A 25,711-nucleotide genomic window follows, 5' to 3' on the forward strand; every position below is an offset into this window, starting at 1 on the left:
GTGATGGCAGCACTGGCAGCACGAATCAAATTGATTTCTGCCCCCCCCCCCATCATCATCTGAAAGGATTCAATTCACTTTAGCAGTGATATCACTGCAATCGCTGTCAACATCGACGGCACAACTTGGAAGATAAATTATGCTGATTACGAATAAATTCCTGCTGGCAAAACTTATTTTAAACAAACAACTAATTTTGGCTGTAAACACGATTATGCAAAGCAATTATGATGCTCATAATCAAACAACACCACTAATTAGCATCGCAACAAATACACCATTATTGATCTCGTATTTTTTTCCCTTTTCCCTCCGACAGCCCCGCTTGTTGCTGTCGGCAAAAATCTGATCGTATCACGTCTCGTTTCCTCTTGAAATCTGCACATTGCGGATGATGAACACACTGATGTTGTTTCAGATATGTAAATGGCAGAATATATGGTTTCTCTTTAATTCTTTCAAAGCTATATTCGAAAAAAAAAGGCATAACTAAAGTCAGAGACGGTGTAACGGCAGCTCTGCACTTGACCCAAAAGGTCAAAGGGATTTCTTGTAACATTATCCACCGTGATAGATGGTGTAACTGCTTAGTAGATTTCTGCCTAAAGCTTAAATGAAACAAATCCTACAGTCAAGGGGCTGTGTTAACAACTGGCTCTGTGCCCTGAGCCCCTCTGGTGGAAAGTTTAGGAGAATGTGGTGCAGCCATGCATATTGCTCAGTGGGATATGCAAATTCAGAGTTTGGTTTCGCAAAAGAAACAAAACAAAATGTGTGGTTTTGCATAATAGCACCTTTTTTTACCAGGTAGGTTTTTTCAACAGTGCTACTTGAACAGAGCATTCTTGCTTTCAGGCCTATTGTGGCCATGAGACAAAGTGAGTATATGTCACACGTTGGGCCCCTCAGTTGTCCAAGATGGAGAATATAAGTACTCCTCTATCTATACTTAGCTGGAAAACTGAATGTTTCGCAGCCCATGGGTCTAATCGACCAACAAAGTCTAGGCAGCATTTTCACTTTCCAGGTCTGTTCTTTCAATAATTCATGAAATGTGTTTGCTGTTTCCTCCTTGACCCTGCACAACACAATACATCTCCCACAGCGTTTCCCCTCCTGTGCATACAAGTTTGCGGTTGCAGTGAGGGAGCAGGGCGTATTTCGAACTCCTCGGTGGCACCAGTGATCTCACACAGAGAGTGTCACCGCTATGTCTCATTTCAATTTTTTTTACGAAGACTACGACGCCTGGGTTTTTAAGTAAAAATGTGTTCACGAGCCATCTGTTACACTATGTGACCGAATGTGAAAAGCCGCGTAGAGTGTCGCCAGTCAGAGCAACATTTCTGCATGATCGGCATGAAAAACGATAACGTGTCATTAGCCCTTCCAGAGTGGACAGACGCACCCCCCCACACACCAAGTATTCTGATCTCTCGGATGCTCAATTTCACTACTTTGTGATCCTGGTTCGGGTCTTTTTCGTCTTATTAAAAAGTCAATAAATCAACAAGGAAGACTGTTAGCTCATCCCATCCCCATCTGCTGCACTTTGATAACTCATTAATGAGAAAATCCTAATCCCCAATGCTCCTGGTCAGGATTACACATGCGGGGCCCTGCAATTGCATTTCAGTCATACTGTATTTCAGAATATGGCAGCAGCATTAAATTAACAAATTGTTGGACCCTTTGAATACTGACTCCATGTGCTGAAATCAAATATTCCATTAGCCACAGGACAAAAAAACAGGACCAGAGTGAGGAAGAGAAAGGGAATGAAACAGAAGTAAAAGAGAGTTAATGGATTCTCTTTTCAGTTACATTCAGCGCTGTGAGGACTGTCTGTCAATGCGTTAACTCAAATGCCTCCTGTAGGTTGGGTGCATTAAGCCCGAGCTTTTTTAGCAAAAAAGCAATTTAGGGTGACTACATTGCAATAGAATTCTATTTTAGTGCATATGTTTTGTGCTGTGAATGCATTACACTGGGTGCTGCAACATGGAAGGAAATAACAAATAATGTTTTGACTGAGTCAAGCAACTCATGGCTCGCTGTTAGAATTAAAGTCACAACTGGACATCAGGAAGATGAATTCAGGGGTCTTTTTTAAATCTATTTATTTTTTAATTATCAAGTAGTAAGAGGTCATAGTGTTATTTGATTGAAAAATTAAATTTTTTTTTTTTTTTGAAATCTCGATTTTCAAAGTCGAGATTTCGAGTTTCCAAAATATGATGACCAATTTTTTTTTTGTTTGGTTTTTTTCAAAAAATTTTTTTTTTTTTTTTTTTTTAAATTGTTTTCAAAAAAAATGTTTTGTTTTTCCAAAAAAAAAATTGTTTTTCAAAAAAAAATTGTTTTTCAAAAAAAAATTTGTTTTTCAAAAAAAATGTTTTGTTTTTGTTGGAAACTCGAGATTTCGACTGAAAAAATGTATGAAATTTTTTTTATTTTTCACAATTTGTATTTTTTTTTTAAAGTCGAGATCTCGAGTTTCCAAAAAAATATGAGAAAAAAAAAACTATTCAAAATTATTTTTTTGGAAACTTGAGATCTCGATTTAATTTTTTTTTTTTTTTTTTTTCTCATGTCACTTCGTATAAATCAACCATTGAGTCCTCGGGTTTTCCAGGCAGACAGTGTTAGCCTCTCCGTCAACACAGCTTCACAGCCAACAACTACCAATTATATCGGAAGAGGATCATTTTCACTGCATTAACTCGTAAACACCCCGAATTCCAACCACACCGCTACACCTTATCCAACTCACTTCCCTCTCCTCATCCACAGCAGAAAAAAAAGTTTTAAATGAGCCATAAAATATTCATGTGCAGCTATTTGCTTGAAAGAATAATTTATTTTCTTGGGTGGATGCCTCTTTTAGAGATACGCATTTTGTAGAATCCTTGAGGGAGCATTGTGTTGTGAGTTGGAGCTCTTTGATCAGTGGGAATGAAGCGTTGGTTTGGGATGGGGATCACAGCGAAGAGCAGAGACGGGATTCAGACAAGGGGACTTTGCCATTCAGGTTAATGGATTGTGAATACTGGAGAGGGTGCCCTCTGTACTGTACACCGTGTCACCGTACGAACAATGGGGATTGTTGGTGGCGGTGTCAGGAGGGGTAGTGGATACTCTGAAAGGCACTTTGCTTTCTACTGACTCCAACGTAAAACCCACTGCCACTGGCGTTTAGACGCTCAGAGCAGCTGTAAAATGAAAGAGTACGAGGTCAGGGTTAGGGACCAGAATAGGTACTGAGGTTAGGGTTAGGATAAAAATACAGGTTAGAACAGTCAGAACCAAAGAAGCCTCCTGGGTGAGAGGTGAAACATCAGCCGCCTATAGCTAACTCTAGAAGATTACAATGACCTTGGTGGCTGAGAAGCTTCACAGTCATTAGTCGTTAGTCATTTGGTGGTACAGTATAGCACATAATGTGAAAAACTAACTTTCATCAATGCAATATTACATTTTTTAACATCACTGTATTAATGTATTTGTAGTCAAACAATGGGAATAGTTTTTAAAAGGAATAAATTGCACAAAACAGTGTGGGGACGTGTGTGTCATTATAATGATGAGCACACAAACATAATTATCGTCAACAAAGAACCCTCTTTCTCTGGGACATACAGTAGCTGTATCATGTTAGGAAAAAAAAAAACATACAAAGACTTAAGTCCATATCCTCATAGATTGCAGTAAAAACAACAACAAAACTATGTAACTATGAAATGAAGGGGTTGTTTTCGTACCGCTGGGAAAAAAAAAAGAAACCACTGGAAGACAGTAGCATCATGACCTACTAAAACACAACATATACAGATGGAAGCTGCACAACAGGTGGGCACAGAGAGCAGTGCAAAAACACAACAAATGACCAGAGAATTGTTTCTTTAAACCTAAAGCATTTGGTGTTTTTTGTCTGGATTAAAAACGCAATAAGCCTAAAAACTGAACCGAGCCTAAAAACTCTACCTTTTAGAGTTTCTTTGCCAAGTTTGAAAAAAAATAACACTAATGATGTTTGTGGATCTTTTTTTTTTAAAAAGGCATATACAAAGATACAACTTTATTGATAGTGTGGTCAGAAGGTTAGAGAGGAAGGTAATTGCGTATATGGATCACCAGCTCTTCCAGATGAGCGACCGCGACGGATGCTGCATTATTTTTTACAAGCACCAGGTAAAAGTTGTATGATTTAAGAGCGAAGGACAATCAAGTGTGACCATAAAGCTTGTGACATCTCGACTTCTGGTGCTTCCACTTTTAATCTTTGTCATTGAAAATCTGGGAACATACGGGACCCTGAACGTTATGAAAGTGTGATACTAAAACACCATAGCACTATAACATCCAGTGTAACAAAAAAAGAAGAAAAAAAAAATACATTCATGTTCACCATCTGTCGGGATCTGCCCCGAAAGTCTGTTGAAAATGTGTCTCAGCTTTAACGCACAAATGTTCTCATTTCTGAGGCACTTTATGTGTGTGTGTGTGTGTCTGTAGGTGAAGGTGTGTGCAAAAGCATGTGCACGTGTGGGTGGTGGCTGTTGTTATTCTGTGTGTTTACTCCTTAAAGAGACGGTTAAGAAGTGGCTTTCTTAAGAAGCGCATGCAAAAACGGACCACAAACTTTCAACTTACCATGAAAAGCATGCGGAAGTTGGCCAGTTCTCCAAAGAAGTCCTCCAGGCTCACCGAGTGAGGGTCAAAGGCAAAGAAGCTGCCTATGCACTCGTAGAGCTTCTGCATGTTCTTGTGCATGGTGGAAAGTTTCTCGTACTGCTCCCGGGCATGCTTGCAGAAGCCGTGAGGAGGTCGGAGTCAAGGGCAAAAATACAGAGAAATCATGAAACGCAGACAAAACATAATTATTTCAAAATCGACCGTTATCGGCGATATAATGACACCTCACAAAAATGTTCATCTGGGGGTGGGGGGGGGGGGGGGGGGGGGAATAAAAACAAGCCATCAAACACCATGATAAAAAGATGCTTTCAGAATAATACCGGCGTTCAAAAAACTCCACGTACGTCAAGGTCAACAAAACAAAACAGTGGATAAAGAAGGGTCAGAGACAATCTAATGTGCCATTACAATAACCTCTCCATCTCACGCTGCAGTCAATAGCATGGTGAGCTAATAGGTGCAGCCCTGGCGTAATGGCAAGGTGTTTTGTAGTCAGCAGCATGACACAGATGGTTGCTGGAAAAAGCTGATTGCAGTCATTGTTCTATTGTTTCGTCCAACAACACTGGGGGTCAGGTTGTTTTGAACCTCACAGCTCACGCCGCACTATGTAATTTACTGAACAGGCGGAGCACTTTTCTCCCGGCGAATGGCTATTGACAGCCAGCATCAGTTAAGCATTATCACAGCAGCCACTGACCTCATGAAGACTGCGCTTGGACACTCCCAGACTCACACACACCCAGGCCTGAGGCGAGGATGTCACAACTTCATACCACACACACATACACACACACACACACACCTGCACAGACACATACGTGCATTTACAAGCTTTCAAACGCAAGAATGACTTTACCTGCAGTGGGAACCGCATAATAGTTTCAATCCATCAGCAATGACATCGAGCACAAGCTATACTTATTTTAGGTAACGACCAGTTATGGCTTCAAGCAAATTGCTGTGATGTTTTTGGTGATTTTCAGTCGTTTATTTAGCTGCATTGGCAACAAAGTCAGATGATCAGAAACATTCTAAAACACTAAAGAAAAGACAATTGGGTGCAGGTAAAAACTTACTAGTATTGATTATCAGCCAAATCTGACTATATCAGCATATCACATACCTGCAAAAAGCCCAATATCCAATATCATGCATCCCCAATAATTATAAAAAACATAAATGATATGAGAGCCTACATTCTACTTTATTTTTTTTATAAGGGTTGAGCTTTTTGTTCTCTGTATCATGAGTACAGTTACAGGCAATTAGTGCTTCCACGCAGTTGCCCTGGCAACATACACAAGCTGGTGGAATAGCATGTGGCCAGCGGTTGTCAGGGCCTGAACGGTTATTATTAAGATACTGTTTGAGGGTAACGTGTCATTTTCGACGAGAAAGCCACAGTTTACTGTTTACTTAGAACTCCACGTCGAGGTACCGTGGATTCCTCCAGGTCGTTTGGGCACCATGCGTGCACTTGATATACGTAGGGAACGAAAAACACAACAAACGAATAGAGCTAGTACGCGCCAACAGCGAGCACAGTCTGGGTTAACAGTGAGCCGATGGATGGACTCTTCGTTCTGTCTTTTCCTCTTATCTCTGTCTCCTTGCCTGTTTGGATCAGATTTATCCCCCTTGCTTCTGTCAGACTGACATTATCTCTTCTTTTGTCCTCCTCCTCCCCCTCAATGTACTTGTGTGCGAAAAACTCGGGGGCTCAACAGATAGATGTAAAAGTAAAACTTCGGCAAGGCAATGTGTCTTTTTCTTCTCACAATTCAAGATATATTGGAGTTGCATTTCTTTCTTTTGTCGAATTTTGGATTATGGAGTACACTTTTATGTCCGGTGCCATGCATAAGTCGAACTGAACCACTGTGACCCAGTAATTCTGATTAAGTCAGTTTTGAGTGGTAGACTACATTTAAAACGACCCCTGGACAATTAAACATAAGGAATAATAATAATAATAATAATAATAATAATACGTATGTATCATGTTCTAACTGGATTGGTTAACCCTGCCAAAAAGGCACGGACCAAAAAAAAAATCAGTGTGTCACTTAGGAGCAAAATCAATGCTGATATTACTCAACACCATCATGGAAATGTGTGTTAACAGCATTTACATAGATTATTGATTTCAGTCCACGGCCGAGTCTTCACTGTGCCTCAGAGAAAATTGTTTCAGAATGATAGTTAGAAAAAAAAAAACAGGGGTTACTTTTGGTGTTTGTGTCTCTCTCTCTCTCCCTCTCTCTCTCTCTCTCTCACGTACACTCAAATACATGTGCATTGTAGATGTGTCCCGCTGGGGACTGGGCTGAGGCTGGCTGGGCTTTTGCTCCTTGAATTTTCACATCAAAGACATCAAATATTGATGGAGCCTGACGCACACTATCCTGCAGCAACACAACCAGTGTGTTAGAGCCATATACGTACATATACGTACATACACACGTGCATACATTCATACACATACATATATAAATACGTACAGACACAGGTTCAACATGTGTACAGGTTCACACAGCTATCCTCTTAACCCTTAGATGTGCCTTCAAAAAAGTCACGTTAACATACCTTGTGCACCAAAATGTGTGCATGTGAATATGTGAAAAATGAAGCTACTTGTTTATTTATTTTTTTAAATTTATCTGGGTAAAACCCAGAATTATTTATTAATTATTGTACTTCATGACAGCTGGATTATTTTTGGTCTGATTATCGTAGCCTGGCATATGTGAAAGATTTGCAGAAACCTCTTTTTTTTACACATTTCGGCACCAAAGTGTGAAAAATGAAGCTATAAAGATTGCTTCTTTTTTATATATATAAACAAACATCAGTCCTCATACATATCAAACATTGCCAAGCTTTTGTCATGATGCATCACAAACAGTGATTTGAATGAGTTTTTAGTGAGCACATTTTTGTGTGTAAGGTGTATTAGTGTGAGTATTTTAGTTAACCTTGTTTAAAATAGACTAAAAATCAATTCAGAAGACTCAAAAATGCACAACCTGCATATATTTTTTAACAATATGCATCGCAAAAAATGATCATTTATACTAGAAATGAAAAGCCAAAAACACAAAAATGTGTCTATGGGTTAATTGACCTCCTTTCATTTGGCCCTGAACGTTGGTCCTAACAAGTACACAAACATTAACTCTTCCAAAAAAAACAAAAACACATCTCCTTTGTCTTTTTACTCAGACCTTAACTTTCCGAGGTATGTTGTCTCAGCCGTGTCTGGTATTCACATCACTTGGGTTTAAAGCAAAGCAGGGAGCAGAGGTGATGGGTCTCAAGGTAAAGCATCATGCAGCCATCGGTTTGCCCCGACCCTGTTTGTCAGTCTCGGCTCTCGTCTTCTAGCTGTCCTTAGAGGAGGACTATCGACTGCACTTTCTGTGCACTGAGCGTCTCACAACACAGTGCAAGACAATATTGCTCCAGGACTAAAAAACTCAATTCTGCAAACGGAGATGGAACCAAACCTATGCTAATAATCAGATAAGAAATCTTAGTTTTTGCAAATGCAGCCATTGTATAGCTCTGTGCCTCAGATTTCCTGATTTTTTTTTTGTTGCAATTGCTATTTCAAAAACTAAAGCTGGCACAATAAGAATACGCAGAGTTCAATAGAGCTTGTGAAATAGCAAGTCACTCTGAATATCACTCCACGTTTTGGCTTCTGCATCTGTGCAGCCTGAAAGGGTCAGATTTGACAGTATTGATTTACAAAGACAATGTTAGATGTAAAATGTGATGTCAGGGGCAGCGCTCTGATAGTTCAGCTTTTTATAATACTCTCGCTCACACACACACACACACACACACGCGCGCGCGCACGCACACACACACACACACACACACACACACACATCCACCGCTGTTGCCAAATTCCCAACACGTCCTTGTAAAAATCAAGAATTAGTTCTTTGTCCTGCCACAGTGTTCTCATTACTGTCTTTAATCAGTCACTTTTTTTTTTTTATCTGCGTGTTTGACATGCCAGAAAGGCAACGTTTAACATTAGTAAGCTGCGATTAAGGCCGCTATTTTTTATCCAAATCAGACTTATCCGAGATGTAAAAAAAAAAAAAAAAAAATTCCAGATCAACTTCAATTCACTTCCCAATGAAACCCTGACAAAGAGAAGAGAAATCAATTTATGAGCCAAACAAAGTAAAAACAGTTTTCACCTATGAAGACGGCAGTAAATTACCTGGTTTGTTTACCTGTGTGCATAAGAGAGTTATTAAAGTGCTCCATAAAACCCTACAGTGGGGGCCCAAAAAGCCTCCTTAATAAATCTCCTGTAACCTAGTTCCATTGATGTTTATTTAATGCTTTTCCTGTGTGTGTGTGTGTGTGTGTGTGTGCTGGCCCCTCCATCCAAGGCCCCACACTAAGCTTGCTTTTCTCCAAAACCCCACCATCCCTGCTCCCTTTATCCCCATACCTACCGCCAACAGCCCCTGTGGGCCAAATTACACCAAGGCTGCCCACTGACTGGACACAGACCATCATGCTGAGAATGAGAGCGGGGTGAGAGTGGGGATGAAGGATTGGTAGGGAGGGAGAGAAAGATAGAGAGGGGGGGCAGGGCATGTAAAAAAGGCTATTCTAGTTACTGAAAATATTAGCTTGATGCAAAAATGATCTAATAATTGCCTTTTTTTACTGTATATTCAATATGTTTCCCTTTTTGCTTGCATCACTTTTCATAAGTCAATCTGGATCAGGGAGAAGCAGAAGCATGTGGAAAAAGCAAAAGCAAAGCGTTGGAGGAGGACATGACCGCTCTCTCTAGTGTGTGGTGATACAAGCACAGTGCGATCCGTGTTGTGAGCAGGAAAGAGGCTGACAGTGTCCTGTGTTGGGCCACAGCACCAACACTGTGGCTGTCAGAGCAAATTAGTGGAGCATCCAGCTCCAGGAATTGTGCGATGTGTTCTGGTGTGGAGGTGGAAGGGATGGGGGGGGGGTGGGGGGGGTGGGTGGAGTGAAGAGAGGGAGTGCAGGGTGGAGGCTATATTGATATGTTTAAAGGCACAGATTGCGGTCACATACGCGGGTTTGCCGTGAAATGCCAAATGAATCTATAATCGTTGTTGCAGCAGCTCATGATGACAGTATTAACGTGTTGGTTAACCATCATAATTAGGCATGGTTAGATCTTTAATTATGCAAATTACAGGAAAAAATTTAATATGAACAAGATTTTGAGCCCGACCTATTGGAACATTCATGAAAATACAGCTCGTGGCACTGGATGAAAATTCAGATGATCAATACTATGTGTCTGCAGTTATTTAAGCGGCCATTATTTCAACATTTCTCAATATATGTGCATGTACACTCATTGGCCAGTGAATTAGTACACTCTCAGAATTAAAAGTGCTAAGTGGAACCATATAAGGTTCTTCGGCTTGTCCTCATAGGAGAACCATTTTTGGCTAGAACCTTTTTTTATAAAGGTTATACCTTTTGGAGGGTTCCACCAACAATCCTTTTAAAACCCTTTATTCAGGGAAGGGGTTTTAAAGGGTTCTCTGGATCAAAATGGTTCTTACTGGAACCATCAGTGTTACCAAGAACCCTTGAAAGGAGCAAATGGTTCCAGGTAGATCCTCAGCCCTTGTAGATGGACCTTCCTTACTTCTAAGAGTGCACACAGGTTATCTAATAAAGTATCAGGACGGGTTTAGCTATAAAAATCCAAACAGCCAATGTCAGCATAACAACCAGCTGATGTATTTTGTGGGGTGTGGGTGAATACTCAATCACTTCACACCATTAATTAGACAATTAGAACACAAAATCCCTCATTTGGGCGTATTTTGGCTTTAAACTGGATGCCCGATTTTTTTCTGCCATTTCTTGCAACCAAGTAGTGCCGGTAAAAGATTCTATCATGACCGATGCAATCAGTATTATTGCACCATCCCGCTGAGCATGCCACCTTTAGCCCGAGAGGAGCAGCCCCGTCAACTGCCACCGGAAAAGCCCCGCTTTCACCAGCCCAAAATCCTTGCTGCATTTGCCAAAAATAGTAAATATGAGGGGGACAGTCCGCGATGGGTGCAATGCACACTGGCTGTGTCTAGATATCTTGCAAAGGATATGGTGTATTTTCACACTATGGAAAAAAAAAAAAAGAAGTCTTTTTAAGGAGTTGCTCCAAACTTTTGACAAGCAATGTACACTTCCTGTACAGAAATATTTTTTCAAAACCCTGCCATAGCAGATCTCTACAATAAGGTCAGGGCTGAAATAAGAGGTGGAGGCAGCATGGCTTTGTCGCGCTAACTACGGATATGTGGCCATGTAAAGGCATGGTCCCCCTTACGTGAGAGTTACAGCGCATTATGTCAGTGAAAGTTGGGAACTTCAAGAGAAATGTCCAGAAACGACATACTGTATGTTCCAGATGACCACACAGCAATGGTGCTAGCTGAAGGTATGCAATATGCAAGGGGGGATTAGGGTGTCCTGCATCACAACAAACAAAGGAATCAACATTGTTAATGCCATATGGAACCTTATAATGTTGTCTCATCTATGGAGCATTTGCTCATAGTTGGCAGAGTTGACAGGAACTCCGGAAGACGCAGGAGGAACTTCACCTACCACAATATTCCACGATAATGCTAAGAAAAATAAAACTCTTTAAAAATTTTAAGTTCTGGGTCAAAAAAGGTGCTTTCCCTGTTGGACGAGCTGTGCGTGTTATGGTGGAAGATGAGCAGGATGAAGAGAAGGAAGCCCCTCAACGGCCAGTGAAGAAGATGAAGTCTCCGGGTGGCTCTTCGGGAAAAAATCAATCCTTCGATCGGTCGCACCCCGGAGCAGAGGGACGCAGAAAGATTTATGGAAGCGAAGAGAACCTCACAAAGGTCAGATTATACATTCATCCTCAGGAAGCAGAATGTTAAATTAGCAAGTTAGAATGATACAATTGCTCTGCACCCCAAAAAACAATGGCCGATGGGCCGGATAAATGTGTCCATTCACCCAACCATAGCACCCAGTCTGGTCTTCTGCTGCTGTAGCCAATCTCCATCAAGCTTTGATATACTGTGAATTCAGATATGTTGAATTACTATTGCCTGGCAAATTCTCCCCTGATCTCTGATATCAACAAGAGAGAACTGAATATCGACCCCCCCCCCCCCCCCCCCCGAACATTCTCTGTAAAGCCTACAGATGGCGGTGCATTAAAAACTCAGTCGTGTTTCTGAAGTACTCAGACCAGAGCAGCCGATCTGGCACCAAAACACCTTAGTTTATATTCCAGCAGGTTGTCTTGAGCATGAAAATGCAATGAGTTGCTGCCACAAGATAAGGTGATTAGATCTAGTTTTTTTTGCGCTAACAAGCAGTAGAGAAGGTGAAGCCAATATAGTGGCCAGTAAGTGTATTTCACTTGAAGTAAAACAGGCGGACAAACTGTCTGACCAGCAATGCCATGCCAAGATGGAGTCTACAACTGTAAGAGTTCTGGCTTAAGCTTCTTGCAACAGGATCATTTAACATATACTTCTCAGACATTATTCCCTTCTTCAACCTGCTTTGTGGGAAATGATCAGTTTCAGTGACAGCAATCATCTTCCCACATGCAACGTTTCCCAGAAAGTCCTCCCTTAACAGTGCAGTGTTTTGCAACCAGCATTCTTCAGTGGCAACGTCACACAGATACACTCGAATGATAATTCCTCCAAGTCACTCTAACCACTTTATTTTTCTTTAGCTCAATTTTAGATTCCAATGAAGCCCTTTTCTGTGAATCATACATGCATTTATCAAGATAGGGAGAGAGAGATAAAGAGATAAATCCTTTCATAGATCAGAGGCTTGTTGAATTAGCCCTTTTGACATAGGAGTCATGACCTTTTCCTCTCACAGCAAGCCTCTCCATCATCTCCCCTATACCTCCCATCTCCTCTTTCTCTTGAAATTAAAAGCCAGATTTGATGTCAATTTTGCTGTCAATTTATTCAGCCTGTCTGTCCCTGAAATATTTATACGTGTAGAGAGGACGGTTGCTTCTGCTTAAGCATTCAAAGCTCCTCACTACGGCACCCAGCTGGTGTTGGAACAACTCAATGAGGGGGAGCCTGAAGGGTATAATGACTACATCTGATAAAAGGAAAAGAGACCGTATGAATTAGATATGAGGGGGGGGGGGGGGGATTAGGTCCAAGGGAATGACCTGTTGAATCAGGGATAGGCTTTTAGAGAAAGGGAAGAATGTGAAGGAAAAAAAAATTAGAGAAGAAATTGGCGCTCACAATAGCGGGCGCCGCCGAGTGGGCACGCGAGGCACAACCTCAACCTCATTCTCGAGTCTCGTCGACACCTGGGCCCCCGTGTGCCTCTCGCACAGCGGAAAAAACGTGGCAATTCTCATCATCTGTGTTTACAATGTTCATACTTGTCAAACTGTAAAAGGTCAAGTAGCTCGCTTCCTGCAACACCGATCTAATTGGTAAACATCAATTACGTACATACAGTACCCACGAGAGAGACAGGGCTCATGAGGTGCACCTTTACGGAACTGGTACGTTGCCAAAACAGGCTTTTTAAAAAAATGTTACAGTGCAGGATTTATTGTGTAAAAAGAGGTGGAGGCCACTGAATTTAAACACCGCCAAACTTTCAGCCGAGCACACACGGTGAACAAGCTTTACCTCTCGCAAACAATTACACATGCTTTCAATTTAATCAGTATATCAAGTTCACTTATTGTACCCTTTACAATCATTCATCATCGTAACTATAGCCATAATACGGAGCACCGCTGCTGCCATGGATCCAGTTTCCTATTCTAATATATTATAATAACAACACAAGCCTTTTCACTGCAGTCTGATCAATTAAAGAAAAAAAAAAAAAAGAGAGAAAGAAAACGTGTCTGGATTTTCTACTGAGGGAGTGCAAAGACTGTGTGGGCTGCACACAGTATCACACAGTATAGGCTTGTTTCCTTACACATGCCACGTCTGTGCAGTTTTGTGCGACGACGACGACGACAGTGATGAATCACAGACGTCGGTCTGCACATTGTGTTTCTTGCTCTGTCTCTTTGTTTAAACTGTCTTTATCTGCCGCTAACAAGCCTTTTGTAAACTCGCGCTCACACAGACGCGCACGTCCACAGGCCCGCCTGTTTTCAGCAGATCTTTAAAGGTGCATTATGTAATAAATCTAAATCAACTGGCCATAAAAATCCTCCTAATATGTCACAGAGACTTAGGAATAATGTTCAAATATCATATTGAACTCACCAACAAAAACAGTACAGACAAAATATTTGCAATAAAAAATATATTTTGCAGACTGCAAATCATGTTTATGTTTTGAAATCATGTTTCGGCATGTGGCGCCACCTACCGCCGTCTACCAATCATTGCAGTCAGTAGAGTCTCAGCTGCCGAGCAACCACGGGTTGCCAGTTACGTCAGAAAACCAAACCTAAAAGACCTCGGTATTTTGAATTTGAATGTAGTAACCGTATTTTGGCCACATTCTTACATATGGCACCTTTAACTACCGGGGTTTTATAGTCACACTGGTCTGCGTCACATAACAAAATAAAAAAAAAACAACCTTTAATCTAAATTAAATTATTTTGTCAGAAGAATTTCAACATGTCTGCACTCTGTGAACAGGCCGGACGTTATATACTGAAGACACGTAGGAAATTCAATTACAACGCAAACTGTATCTCACTTTTTTTACTGCCATCAAATCAAACTGCGTGGCTTTAATTTAAGACTTGTTTAGGAACATTTATATGATGAAATAACTGCCAACTCCCGTGTTAGGGAAGAACGAAGCCTCTAGGTCTCGTGTATACATTCGCTTGTCATTAAAAGGTAATTATACAGAAACTTGGCACGTCATATCTTTCAATAACAAACTATTTTTGAAACTTCTGTTTCGGGAAAGAGGTTTGCAATGAAAATAACTCTTTCTGTCCTCTCTGCTACTAGTGATTCGCACTGTTGCCTCACAGCAAGAAGAAGCTGCTGCTGCTGGGTTCGACTCCTGGTCTGGGACCATTCTTTGCAGAGTTGGACGTTCTCCTCGTGTCTGCGTGGGTTTCCTCCCACCATCGAAATATGTATGAATGTTAGACACATTAGGTGTGTGTCCCTTGTGGCGTCTCTGACCAACCCTCCATCTGACCTCGCTCTTTCCGTTATATAATGACAATAAATATCCTTTCTTTAAAAAACAGGGAGTGGAGCTTTTTTTTTTTTTTTTTAAAGTCCTATTTGACCGAGGTCTGTTCAGAGTATCTCCAGATTACATCTTCTTTGTGTAATCAAAGGTGGAAATGGCCCCTCTGTAGTGAATGTGTCCCTTCTGAGCGGACTAATCTAACTAATCAAATGAGGCAGTGCAGTTTGTGAATAGACATCAGTGTTGGACTCACTATGATGTCCACTTCCAGGCCCTGATAAGATATGACATTAGCGTCCTCATCTCAGGGATCCAATCCTAAGTGGACAGCCTTAAGTGTGGGTGTGAAAGCAGCCAGGATGCAGCCAGGATGTGTTTGAGATCCAATCTCTTAGACGCCATTCAGAGGTGGTTTATTCTTTTTTTTCCTTTTCTTTATCTTTTTGCTGTTTCAAATGACTGAAATGTTATTTTATTCATTTTCCTTGTAGATCATCCTTACCCCACACACACACACACACACAAGGCCTTTGCAAAGAACTCTTACTGGCTAGAAACAACAACAACAACAACACATTTTGTATGAAGAAACATAAATCATCTGCAGACAAACTCTAATGCCAGGTAACCGACTTATAAAGCTGTCAAACTGCGATCTCATAACCCGAGACGCACATTATTACCAGGTATGAACCCCTGTTCAGACAGCTGCGGGGTGTCAGTGGAAACGTTTTGCATTCACGGCGGCCGGGTTTTCTACCTTCTGTTTTCAGAAAACGATCAGGAAACGGACTACAGCTGGCAGTCCTGACTACGTCTGATTCATTTAAATCAATTCATTAAATGTCGGGCAGCTGTGGCTTAGTGGTTAGGGCTTCGAGCTCGAGACCGGAAGGTAGCAGGTTCAATCCCCGACCAGTCCGCAGCTGAAGTGCTGTTGAGCAAGGCACCTAACCCCCTCACTGCTCCCCGAGCGCCGCTCACTGGCATGGCAGCTCACTGCGCTGGGTTACATGTTCTACACCTCACTGTGTGCTGTGTGTGTTCACTAACTCACTGCAGAATTGAATTTCCCCTTGCGGGTTCTTAATAGAATAATAATAATAATAATAATAGTAATCAACACGGCGCGCGAGGGGGGGAGACGTCTTTACACTTTACATTGGTCCACCAGTGTGGCATAATGACCAAAATCTTAAAAATTAAATACAAAAAAAATGGTTGTGCGTAAACAAATGCTGGTGGTGTTAGAGAGAGAGAAAGATAGAGAGATCGATAGAAAGAAAGAGAGAGAAAGAAAAAAGAGAGGGAGAGAGAGAAAGGCTGTTTATTGATTAAATTCTTTCAGTAAGACCACTGGCCTAGCAGCTACGGTGACAGAGTACAGCTCCATTCAATAGCCTTATCATTACCACAGCACAAACCCATTCAGCGGGTCAGGCTATTTGGCCTCTTTCTCTCCTCGTGTGTGTGTGTGTGTGCGTGTGTGTGTGTTCTATGTATTAGTCATGTTGCGAGGACCTTAACCTGTATACATCACAGAGACCTCGTCTTCTTCACGGGGACAAAAAGGTAATTTTAAGGCAAAGCGATAAGCTTGATTAAGATTATAGGTTAAGTTCAGTTTAAGGCAGGTGGTACGGGGTAGTCGATGCTATCTGAAGTCACTGAGACACGCCTCTCCCTCTCTCTCTCTCGTGTGTCCGCGCATGTGTAACGAGGAGGAAAAAGAAAGCAAATTTTCGATTCTTTCAGCCAATGAATCCCATTATAAGACCACTTACATCACATTTCTAAGTTCAGACCACTTTCGGCTTAATGAAGTGTCCCAGGGAGAAAACACCACTCGCTCGACACCGTTGTAAAGCACAGGTGAGGTTATTAGTGGACCGAAACACCCATATAGTCGGTGGGTGGTGGATGGCACTAAACAAAGTTTGCCTTGTAAATCTGAACTAGAAAGAAAAAGATAGGAAACTAACTTTGCACACTACATGTTCATTTTCTTATAACTATACATTGCAAAACTGTGATTGACACACAGCAAATTTCACCTCACAATTGACAGAGAGAGGCAGGGCAAACATAACAGATATATTTAAACCATCAGTGGGGCAGAACACGGCTTAAATTGGCTTACTTTGAATATATTTTTTATTAGATTACAGCAAGGCATGAATGACAGAAGTAGCTGTCAAATATGAGGTGCTTGAGAAGGGAGCGAGAGGCTGGGTGACTGGGGAGAAAAAGGAATAATGGAGCTGTCTCCAGTGGCAACGCACACAGGCACAGAGACTATTTTTAGCAAATTAATTTAAGACTCTAAATAATTAACCGATAATTATCTGGCAATCAAGAGTAAGATAAAATGATCTCCCCCCGAGAGTTTTTTTTTTTTTTTGTGATGCGGCACAGCAGGAGGGCCAAAGAGCTTTGTGTGACTCGCCAGTCAAGAAACCGCTGTGTGTCACAAAAAGAAAAGAAAGACAAATCTGACAGGGAGGATACAGTAAGACGTGTGCTTGCTAGAAGGCAAGCAAAAAATAAATAAAAAATGTGGATGATTACAGCCCTAATGAGTGATAGAAAAGTGGCACTTAAAATCCATTTGTTTTGCGGAATAATAGATACGTACAGCAGCTGTTTTCCGTGTGTTTGTTTAACACGCACTTTGCACCGAGCGCGCGCGATGCACGTGTAAATATAAACAGTCACAATGCACAACGGCACAGATCATTGAGGCATTATCTCGCTATAAAAACACCATAAACTGCAACGATACCACACAGAGCATTTCTCCTAAAATTTCATTAAAAAAAAACGTCTAATGGAGAGATTCCCCCCCCCTGATAGTGCAACTAAAAGTTCAGCAATTTTCTTTTTTTTAAGCATTGCTTATGCACCGGGAGAGTGGAAGTGGAGGATGTTTTGGGTTTAGGTTATCGCCACACCTGACCCTGACACCATTCCCTTTAAAGAGAGGGTGGTGACGGTGTGTGGGCGGGGGGGGGGTGTTGGTGGTGGGGTGGTGGGATACGCGGGGGCACTGACAAGCATTTGATGAACTGCCTCTGGCAATGTGTGTGTCCTTCAACCTGTAAAAATAAAAGTACCGCCGCTGCTAGTTCATCTCCTTCTTTGCCCAAAGTCTCTCCTCTGCCTTGTCTTCATTTCTCTCACTCTCATATTTCATGTCTGCTCCCCATCACCCCCCCACTGCCCCCCACTGCCCCCCCCCCCCCACTATTGAGCTGCTTTTTTTTTTTTAAATGAATGATGCATCCATTGCATTTACATAGGACGAGCTGTCAAATTAAGTATGCAAATCCGTCAATCCATCTCTGTCACCTGGATTTTTTTTTGACACCTCCGTAACCATGCTCTTGGTGGTGCGTATGCAATCGTGGAATTCCCGTTTAGTGGAGAACAAAATGAGGGAGAATTGATCTAACTAAAACATTGTGTTATTTTGACAGCTGATTTTATTGATTTTACTAAAACACACATTTGAATGTTTTACGAAACCGCCCTTAAAGGTATAGTAAGTAGTTTATAGTGACATCTAGAGGAGAGGCTGAAATTTACAACAACGACCTGCTCCTCTGCTCACCCCCTCCCTTCCCTGAGCGATACGGTATCCGCAGCTGTTAAAATGTCGTCCTCGTCGTCTTTCTCCGCTGTGCGGGCGTACGGTCAGCTACTGGTGTTCGTGTGGTCCTCCATTCTAAACGCGTTAAAAAAAGATCCGCTCTCAGCCTCATCTCGGCGCTCGATTTGTTCTCTCGGGTTTGTCTATACAGGCTCCCGTAGAAACATGGCGTCGTGGCAATGTAACAGCGGCCCGCGACCATGTTATTTTACATGACTTTTTGAAACACTACGAAAATGAAACAACAAATATTATACAGCGACTAGACAATGCAGGAGCACATAATATCTATACAAAAGTGGATTTTGGGTCATCTAAACCCATAAATACTACGCAGTGTCCCTTTAAACCACCAGTTGAAACGAAATGTGAACAGTCATGAAACTATGAGCAACAACATACACTCTTAAATAAAAGTGCTATGTAGAACTATATAAGTTTTTTTGGCTTGTCCTCATAGGAGAACCCTTTTTGGCTCCAAGTAGCACCTTTTTATAAAGCTTCCACCTGGAACCCTTTTGGAGTGTTCCACCACAACCCTTTATTCAGGAAAGGGGTTTTAAAGGGTTCTCTGGATCAAAATGGTTCTTACCGGAACCATTAGTGTTACCAAGAACCCTTGAAAAACCCTTTCTTCGGGAAAGGGTTGTTCAGAGCAAATGGTTCCAGGTAGAACCTCAGCCCTTTTGGAGCCCTTGTTTCGAAGAGTGTATTGACATACACTATGCGTGTTTAAATGTGGTGCAATTCTTTTTACAATTTTGGGATTACAGAGAGGGCACAATTAGCTTCACAGTGTGACGTACTGGTGAGCTAAAGTTGACAGGCCTACCTAGCTATCCCACTGCGCAACCTTTTACAAAATCAATGTAACCACTACACAACTCTCCCCCTGTGGAGCTGGGCCCAGTTACAGCCTCCTTCCCCTTTTAGTGTGGGGAGGAAAACACAGACAAACAGATAAATTAGAGCCACCCCAGCTGCCCTCCTCTCATCCTCCAGCCTGTCGACTATTGCAGTGACAACAATCCTGCCATGCAGTCATAAAAAAAAAAGAAAAAAAAAAAAGAAGGCAATTCTGCTTTTGAAACAACAACTGCCGCATTTAAACTTCACTTTCTTCAGCCAATTATGTTTTCTTTTCTCGACGGGAAAAACACGGCACTACCTGTGAAAATCCATGTTATTGGCTTCATCGTTTGTCGATGGGCGACATTACATCGGAGGCTTTGTACAAATTCAGGGAACAAAGGGGGACCACCGAAGAAAACATTTGATTGCATCATGTCTGCAAAGATGTACTCATGGTTCTGTCTGGAAAATATACTGCAATATGTACCGTCCACAATATGAAACAAAGAAGTATTCGGAGTCGGCAGCGTAGAAGCGAGCGAACAGGAGCGCGCTGTTAGCAGAGGAGATTTAATTTACCGTTATCTGAACACATATTTGGGGACGGACTGGTTTTTTTCGCTCACAGTTGACAGTGATAGCGAGGTGCCTCAAAAAGTCCCAACATCGAGTGTCTGTGATATGACTCACCTTGGCAAAGTTCACACAATAGTTGCTGCAGTGCACAGTAATTATTGGCAAAAAGATCCGAGTTATACAGCATCTTTATCAAGAATCGCATCACCATAAACAAACCATGCAGCGGCACGTGTGTATAACCTGGGTGCAGTGCCGACTACAACAGCTCAATGGGACCATCGGGGAACTAATTTGACTAATTTGCATCAGATTACATGCCCAGTGTTGTAAACTCCCATTATTAGGGGAATAAACCATGCGTTTAGCGACACGAGGAATGATCTAACCTCGTCAAAGACCTCGCTCGTCATTGGCTCGTTTCTGGTCTGAGAGCGTTCATTTGTGCGCTGAGAAAGTAATTTCAACAGTTCAGCCGCTCTTCATTAACATTACCCAAAACTATTCCACAGTGTGGACACAATAATCCACTTATTTCCCCCCTATTACCATATCTAGAAACTTTTCTAATCTGTTGTCTGCTGTCTCCTGAAACCTTGGAGACTTGATATGCAGCCTTCAACGATCGTGCATACTATATCTCTATTCTAATTGCCACTTGCGATGTTGTGTGTGTGTGTGTGTGTGTGTGTGTGTGTGTGTGTGTGTGTGTGTGTGTCACCATGTGTGTTAAGTCTGTGTTTTTTACTCGACTGGATTCAGCCAACCTTTTATCAATATGTGAGGGTGTGGGCTGCGTGTTGTGGGCTGATGGCGGTATTGAGCAGGAGACAATCTATATTAGTCATTAAAATGCAAATGTTTTACCAAGTCTACCTTTGCCGCTGCACTAATAACAAGCGGTGGGGAAACAATCATGAATCAAACTTGTGTGGCAATCTATCGAACGCACGCCAACGCCATGTAATGAAACAAGAGCCGGGAATAAGAGCAGTTTCGACAGTCAATATGACACCCATTAACTGAAAAATGTGAGACAGGGAGAATAAAGCAGCGTGCGATGATGCTGGCGCAATTACACAGCTGTATTTCAAAGGAAACCTGGATCCCACGTCCTAAAATAAGGACTACTGTGGGGGAGACAGATAGGAAATGCCAGTGTGCTCTCTAAATAAACCTGGCTAAGAGTAAAGCACCGGTTTACCACGGTAATCCAGCTGGTTAAACATGGCGACACGATGGATCTGCTGCTGACTGTGTCCGGTCTAGGACTGAGATGCTATCACAATATGAATATGTACTTAATATCTAGTATATTTTTGCTATTTTTACACTTTGCCATAAGGTACTTTTTTACACACATCTAGAGTCTAAAAGAAAATTGTAGGACAAACATGTGACATTTGCAACCTGGACACCCGGGGCATCCATCCAGGATAATCTATCACATTTTGTTGGACCTATTCTTCAAATTAAAATATAAAACTGATTATATTGATTACATGAGTGTGTCTCAGTCAATACGTGATACTCTAAGAGGATACTGTACTCGTGACGGGCAAAAGGGAAAATCAAGCTGAGGGAAATATACCTTAATTTATCTGTGCAACTCCATTAAGCACCTAATTGACCAATATGCCTCCATTCCCCTATTGGCTAGTGATCTGTGCACCACAAGAGTGTATCTATAGAACAGCAAAGGGAGATTTGACTCCTCTATATACTGGTCCAATTAGGGAAAATTAGGGAAAAAAACCTTATAAATATAAATCAAATGACCAAATAAGCATGATTGTGATACTGTATAAGGCACTGTATTCCAACAACAACAAAAAAGTGCTATAAATTAATGACAAAAGCATTTTCCTTAAGCATTGACAGGGGCCATGGAGTTCTCTTCTGGAGTAAAAATAAATGGGTGTGGAAATTTTAGCGAATACCCTTTGAAGTCTGTGTGGCAACATGAAGCCATTCGGGGCTCGATTCGGAATATCTACTCACTCATGCAATCTTTTCCTCTTGGGATCCGAAAAAAAAAAAAAAAAAGCGCTAGCAACCCTTTAAAGGCTTAGTTAATCTAAAATAAAGGAATAAAGGGAATAAAAAGAAGACAGGTAATATGAGAGACAGAGAGACAAGGAAGTAATAGATAGGTGAGGGAGACAAAGAGAGTGACAGAGAAAGAGGAAAGGAGGGCTCATCTTTTGCAAATTGTATCATCTCTGTGGAAGCGGAGAGGAAGAGAGAGATGAGCATTACTACTAATCTCCAATATCCAACTTGAAAAGAAGCCCGACTCTCATTTGCCACTGACAAGCTCTCTCCTGTGATCTCTGTAGATGACAAAAGGACTCGGTGACTCGACTACATTGTGTATTCACTGCCCTTCAGTGAGTACAGTACAGTAAGACTATAGAATGTCTTTCACCTGATTGTACTTCACTGTACGTTTGAACTTTTCACGTATTCCTTTAATACTACCACTGTGGCAAAAAAAATAAAAAAAAATACATTGATTCATACATATACTGCCATAGCGAATCGGTAGACCGTAAAAAGAGCTAATCTTGGTAAGGATTATTATCTTTGATCAGCCTTGCATCAGGGGAAAATACTTGATACCGCTCTGTTTCATATCAAAATCTAATAAGCTTAAAGGTAAGTGTAGGGCTTAGTATTCATTTGTGGATAGAGATACCCATTCTGCACATAGTTCACATGTAATATGATAAGGAGATATTGTTAAGGGATTAGGTTATCTCCCTGGAGATCTATTAATGGATAAGTCCTATTGGCTGTCTTTTGAATCATTATCTTACTTGTTACAATCTGATCTGCACATGCTCGCCCTAATCTAAAAAAAAAAAAAAAAACACAATCAGCAAAGGCACATGCACTCACACATAAGCTATACTCACAAATAGGCATTATAATTGAAATCCTTACGTGTAGCAGCAGGCAGGTACATTATCACGACATCGTTTCACAATGGAACAAACAGCCCGAAGTTACCAAAAGACGACGCTGAAAGAGCTTTGGTGCAGACTTGATGACGAACTTTGTGTCCGTGCGGCACAGAAGGGGCATATCCATTGCTCCGCGAGGGGACAGACATCCTGCATCAGCCGTAACTCTCGCAAATAACGGCTTAAGTGACATTAAACAACACAGGGCCTCATCATATTCAGGGGGAATACAGTTGCAGTCAAACTGGCTCCAGCAGAGTGCTTTTTGGGCTATTAGCACAGTAACCAAAATGGAGAAGCAATCAGTGGAAATGATTGCATGAAGAACGCCGCAATGTCTAATGACATCACGGACACAAATTGTATCACTAGCCTACGATTGCACATTCAGAACAAGATCCAGTAGCACAGCTATGACATTTTAGAAAGGAGGAGGGGAACGCGAGAAACTGACCACTGTTTCTGTACAGAAACCAAGGGGTGGGATGGATGGATGGATGGAACTCACTCCACCTTTTTCCCCACCTGTTAGAAATCTATTAAAGGCCAATAAGGATGCGGCTGGTAGACGGCTTGTAATATTTCGGGTCAGCCTGAGAGGTTAATTGTTGAGTTGTCTGTCTGGTGAGTGAGAGAATCACTGTGTGAAACCAATTCTGAAAAGCAGGGGATGAACGGTTGAGAGTGGATGTGATTCAGGAGATTAGAGCGGCTGATGTGAAAGAGAGAGAGGTGAACTCACGGACCTCAAATCAGCACTACAAGGCTGCTGATGCTAAGTGGGTTTAGAAATACACTTAATGTGCTTGAGATTGCGTATGTGTACCTTACAAGGACGCTAAGGCTACTGCTCTACTATATTTAAAGCACTGTATGGGGTGCTTTTTACGTTTAGTGTCAAGTAGAGTACGACAGAAATGTTACGATGAAAAAAAAAATACAACCGTATACTTCTCACCTACTCCAGGATTAAAAGGAAAAACAACAACAGGAACATCTATGCAAGACTTGCTGTGATGTTTTCTAAGGTTATCCTTTTAAATAAAAGAACAAGAAAATGAAAAAACAAGAGGCACTTTGCTATGTTCTGGTTGAAGGTCGAATTAAAATGTAGAGTGTAGGCTGTGGTGTGGTGGTGATAAATATTTGGCTGTCTGTTCAGATGTACAGGGGGGAAAGACATGGCCCTCCTGTGGGCATCGCTCCACGTCTCTCCGGCCACCTCCATGCCAGTCCCATTTCACAGCTTGTTCTACAACTGTGACACACACACACATACACATACACATACACATACACACACACACGCAAATATACATGAATGCACCGAGGCACTTTCTGTCAGACGCTCGCACATACAGAACGTCCTTCATCACCTTGCTCAGAGATGAATGAGTTCGCCACTGTCCTCAATCATTTTAATCACTTCAATGAAAAACGCCTCATTCACGAGCTTCGTTTCTGCGCCGCCTCGCAGGCTATTTCATCTTATGCACAGTCCTACAGCGCCTAAAACACTTGCTATTTATATCTGAATTTAAACGTGGATTATACCATTTCTACAAAGTCAACTGCGAACACGATTGTTAACCTCGTTTTTTTATAATATCCATTTGAAATGTCAAACAACAATAGATAAGAAAGGAAAGTACTTTCAACTCCATTCTGTGCGTTCAGTGTCTGAACTCTTACAAAAAGCAATAGTCTGACTGATAATTAATAATAACTCTATTCATGCCCGGGATGTTTTGAAGATCACATATCTAATTTGTAGTCATGGCACTCCAAGCAATGGTAATGATTAAAAGTGAATTGGAATTATTTTAAATAGCTTGTTTCAAGGTAGTCTCTAGTCTGAATGACATAGGCATTATAGGAAAAGCTGGTATAATATCATTGTTATTAAACACACACATAATATCATCAGCAATTGGGCAACACAATAGCTCTTTAGGTTTAAAAATGCCCTATGTAAATGCATAAATAATAGAAATGCATAACCTTATTTTACCAAAGATGCAGTGACAGAGGGATGACACATCATAGTGAAAAAAATAAACACATTTATCAGCTTCCAAAGGTTCTGATTTGTCAATACAAACTGTAGGAGTCCGGTGATGGAATACATGCAGATTGAACTGGATCTCAAATAAAAGCACCGTGACTTTTCTCGCAAAGGTTAAAAAATACGACCACTGGATCCGAAAGGCCTGCTGATGCTATCAATCACAAACACACGCCGCAGTAAAGGCACAGTCAAACTGCACACTCACTCATCCCGATTGCTTTCTCTTTATTTGCTATATAACGTTTCAACTTTCACTCAGAAGCTATGTAAAAAAAATAAAAAAATCTGTCCAACCACTTCCCCGTTCACTGTGAATATCCCCAGTGATAAATACAACCTGCGATGTATTAATTGTGTCCAATTAAGTTTGTGTTACAGTGGTTAATTATTGCATGTGCAAATGACCGCCAATATCATATAACATATACAGTATTTAAAATTACTAGTGCAGTGCCCGTAGGAAGGATGTGTTCCTATAACTCGGTTATGGTAATGCATGATAAGGAATGTACAGGCTAACATAATACAACCTAGCTACGCTAATGCTAATCGTAGCCTTTGGAAACAGGTTCTTCAAGTTAGCCGCAAAATAGTAGTCGCATACTGATGCTAAATAAATATGTGCTTGTGTATTGGTGAACGGACACTGCTGGTGTAGCGTGATCAATCAGCGAAAAAAAATTAAGATTATTCCAA

General features: G+C 41.3%; 1 protein-coding gene across 1 annotated transcript in view; it reads right to left on the reverse strand.

Moving 5' to 3' along the window:
• Positions 1-25,711, reverse strand: part of diaph2 (diaphanous-related formin 2) — a gene marked incomplete at its 5' end in the record, with an annotated part of 361,962 nt that overhangs the window by 60,440 nt on the left and 275,811 nt on the right. Inside the window, one exon of the mRNA XM_083890769.1 lies at positions 4,654-4,818. Within this exon, the coding sequence (XP_083746895.1) occupies positions 4,654-4,818 (165 nt within the window). The remainder of the gene's footprint in view (positions 1-4,653; positions 4,819-25,711) is intronic.

The sequence above is a fragment of the Microchirus variegatus genome, assembly GCF_963457635.1.
Source record: "Microchirus variegatus genome assembly, chromosome: 6".
Taxonomy (NCBI): domain Eukaryota; kingdom Metazoa; phylum Chordata; class Actinopteri; order Pleuronectiformes; family Soleidae; genus Microchirus; species Microchirus variegatus.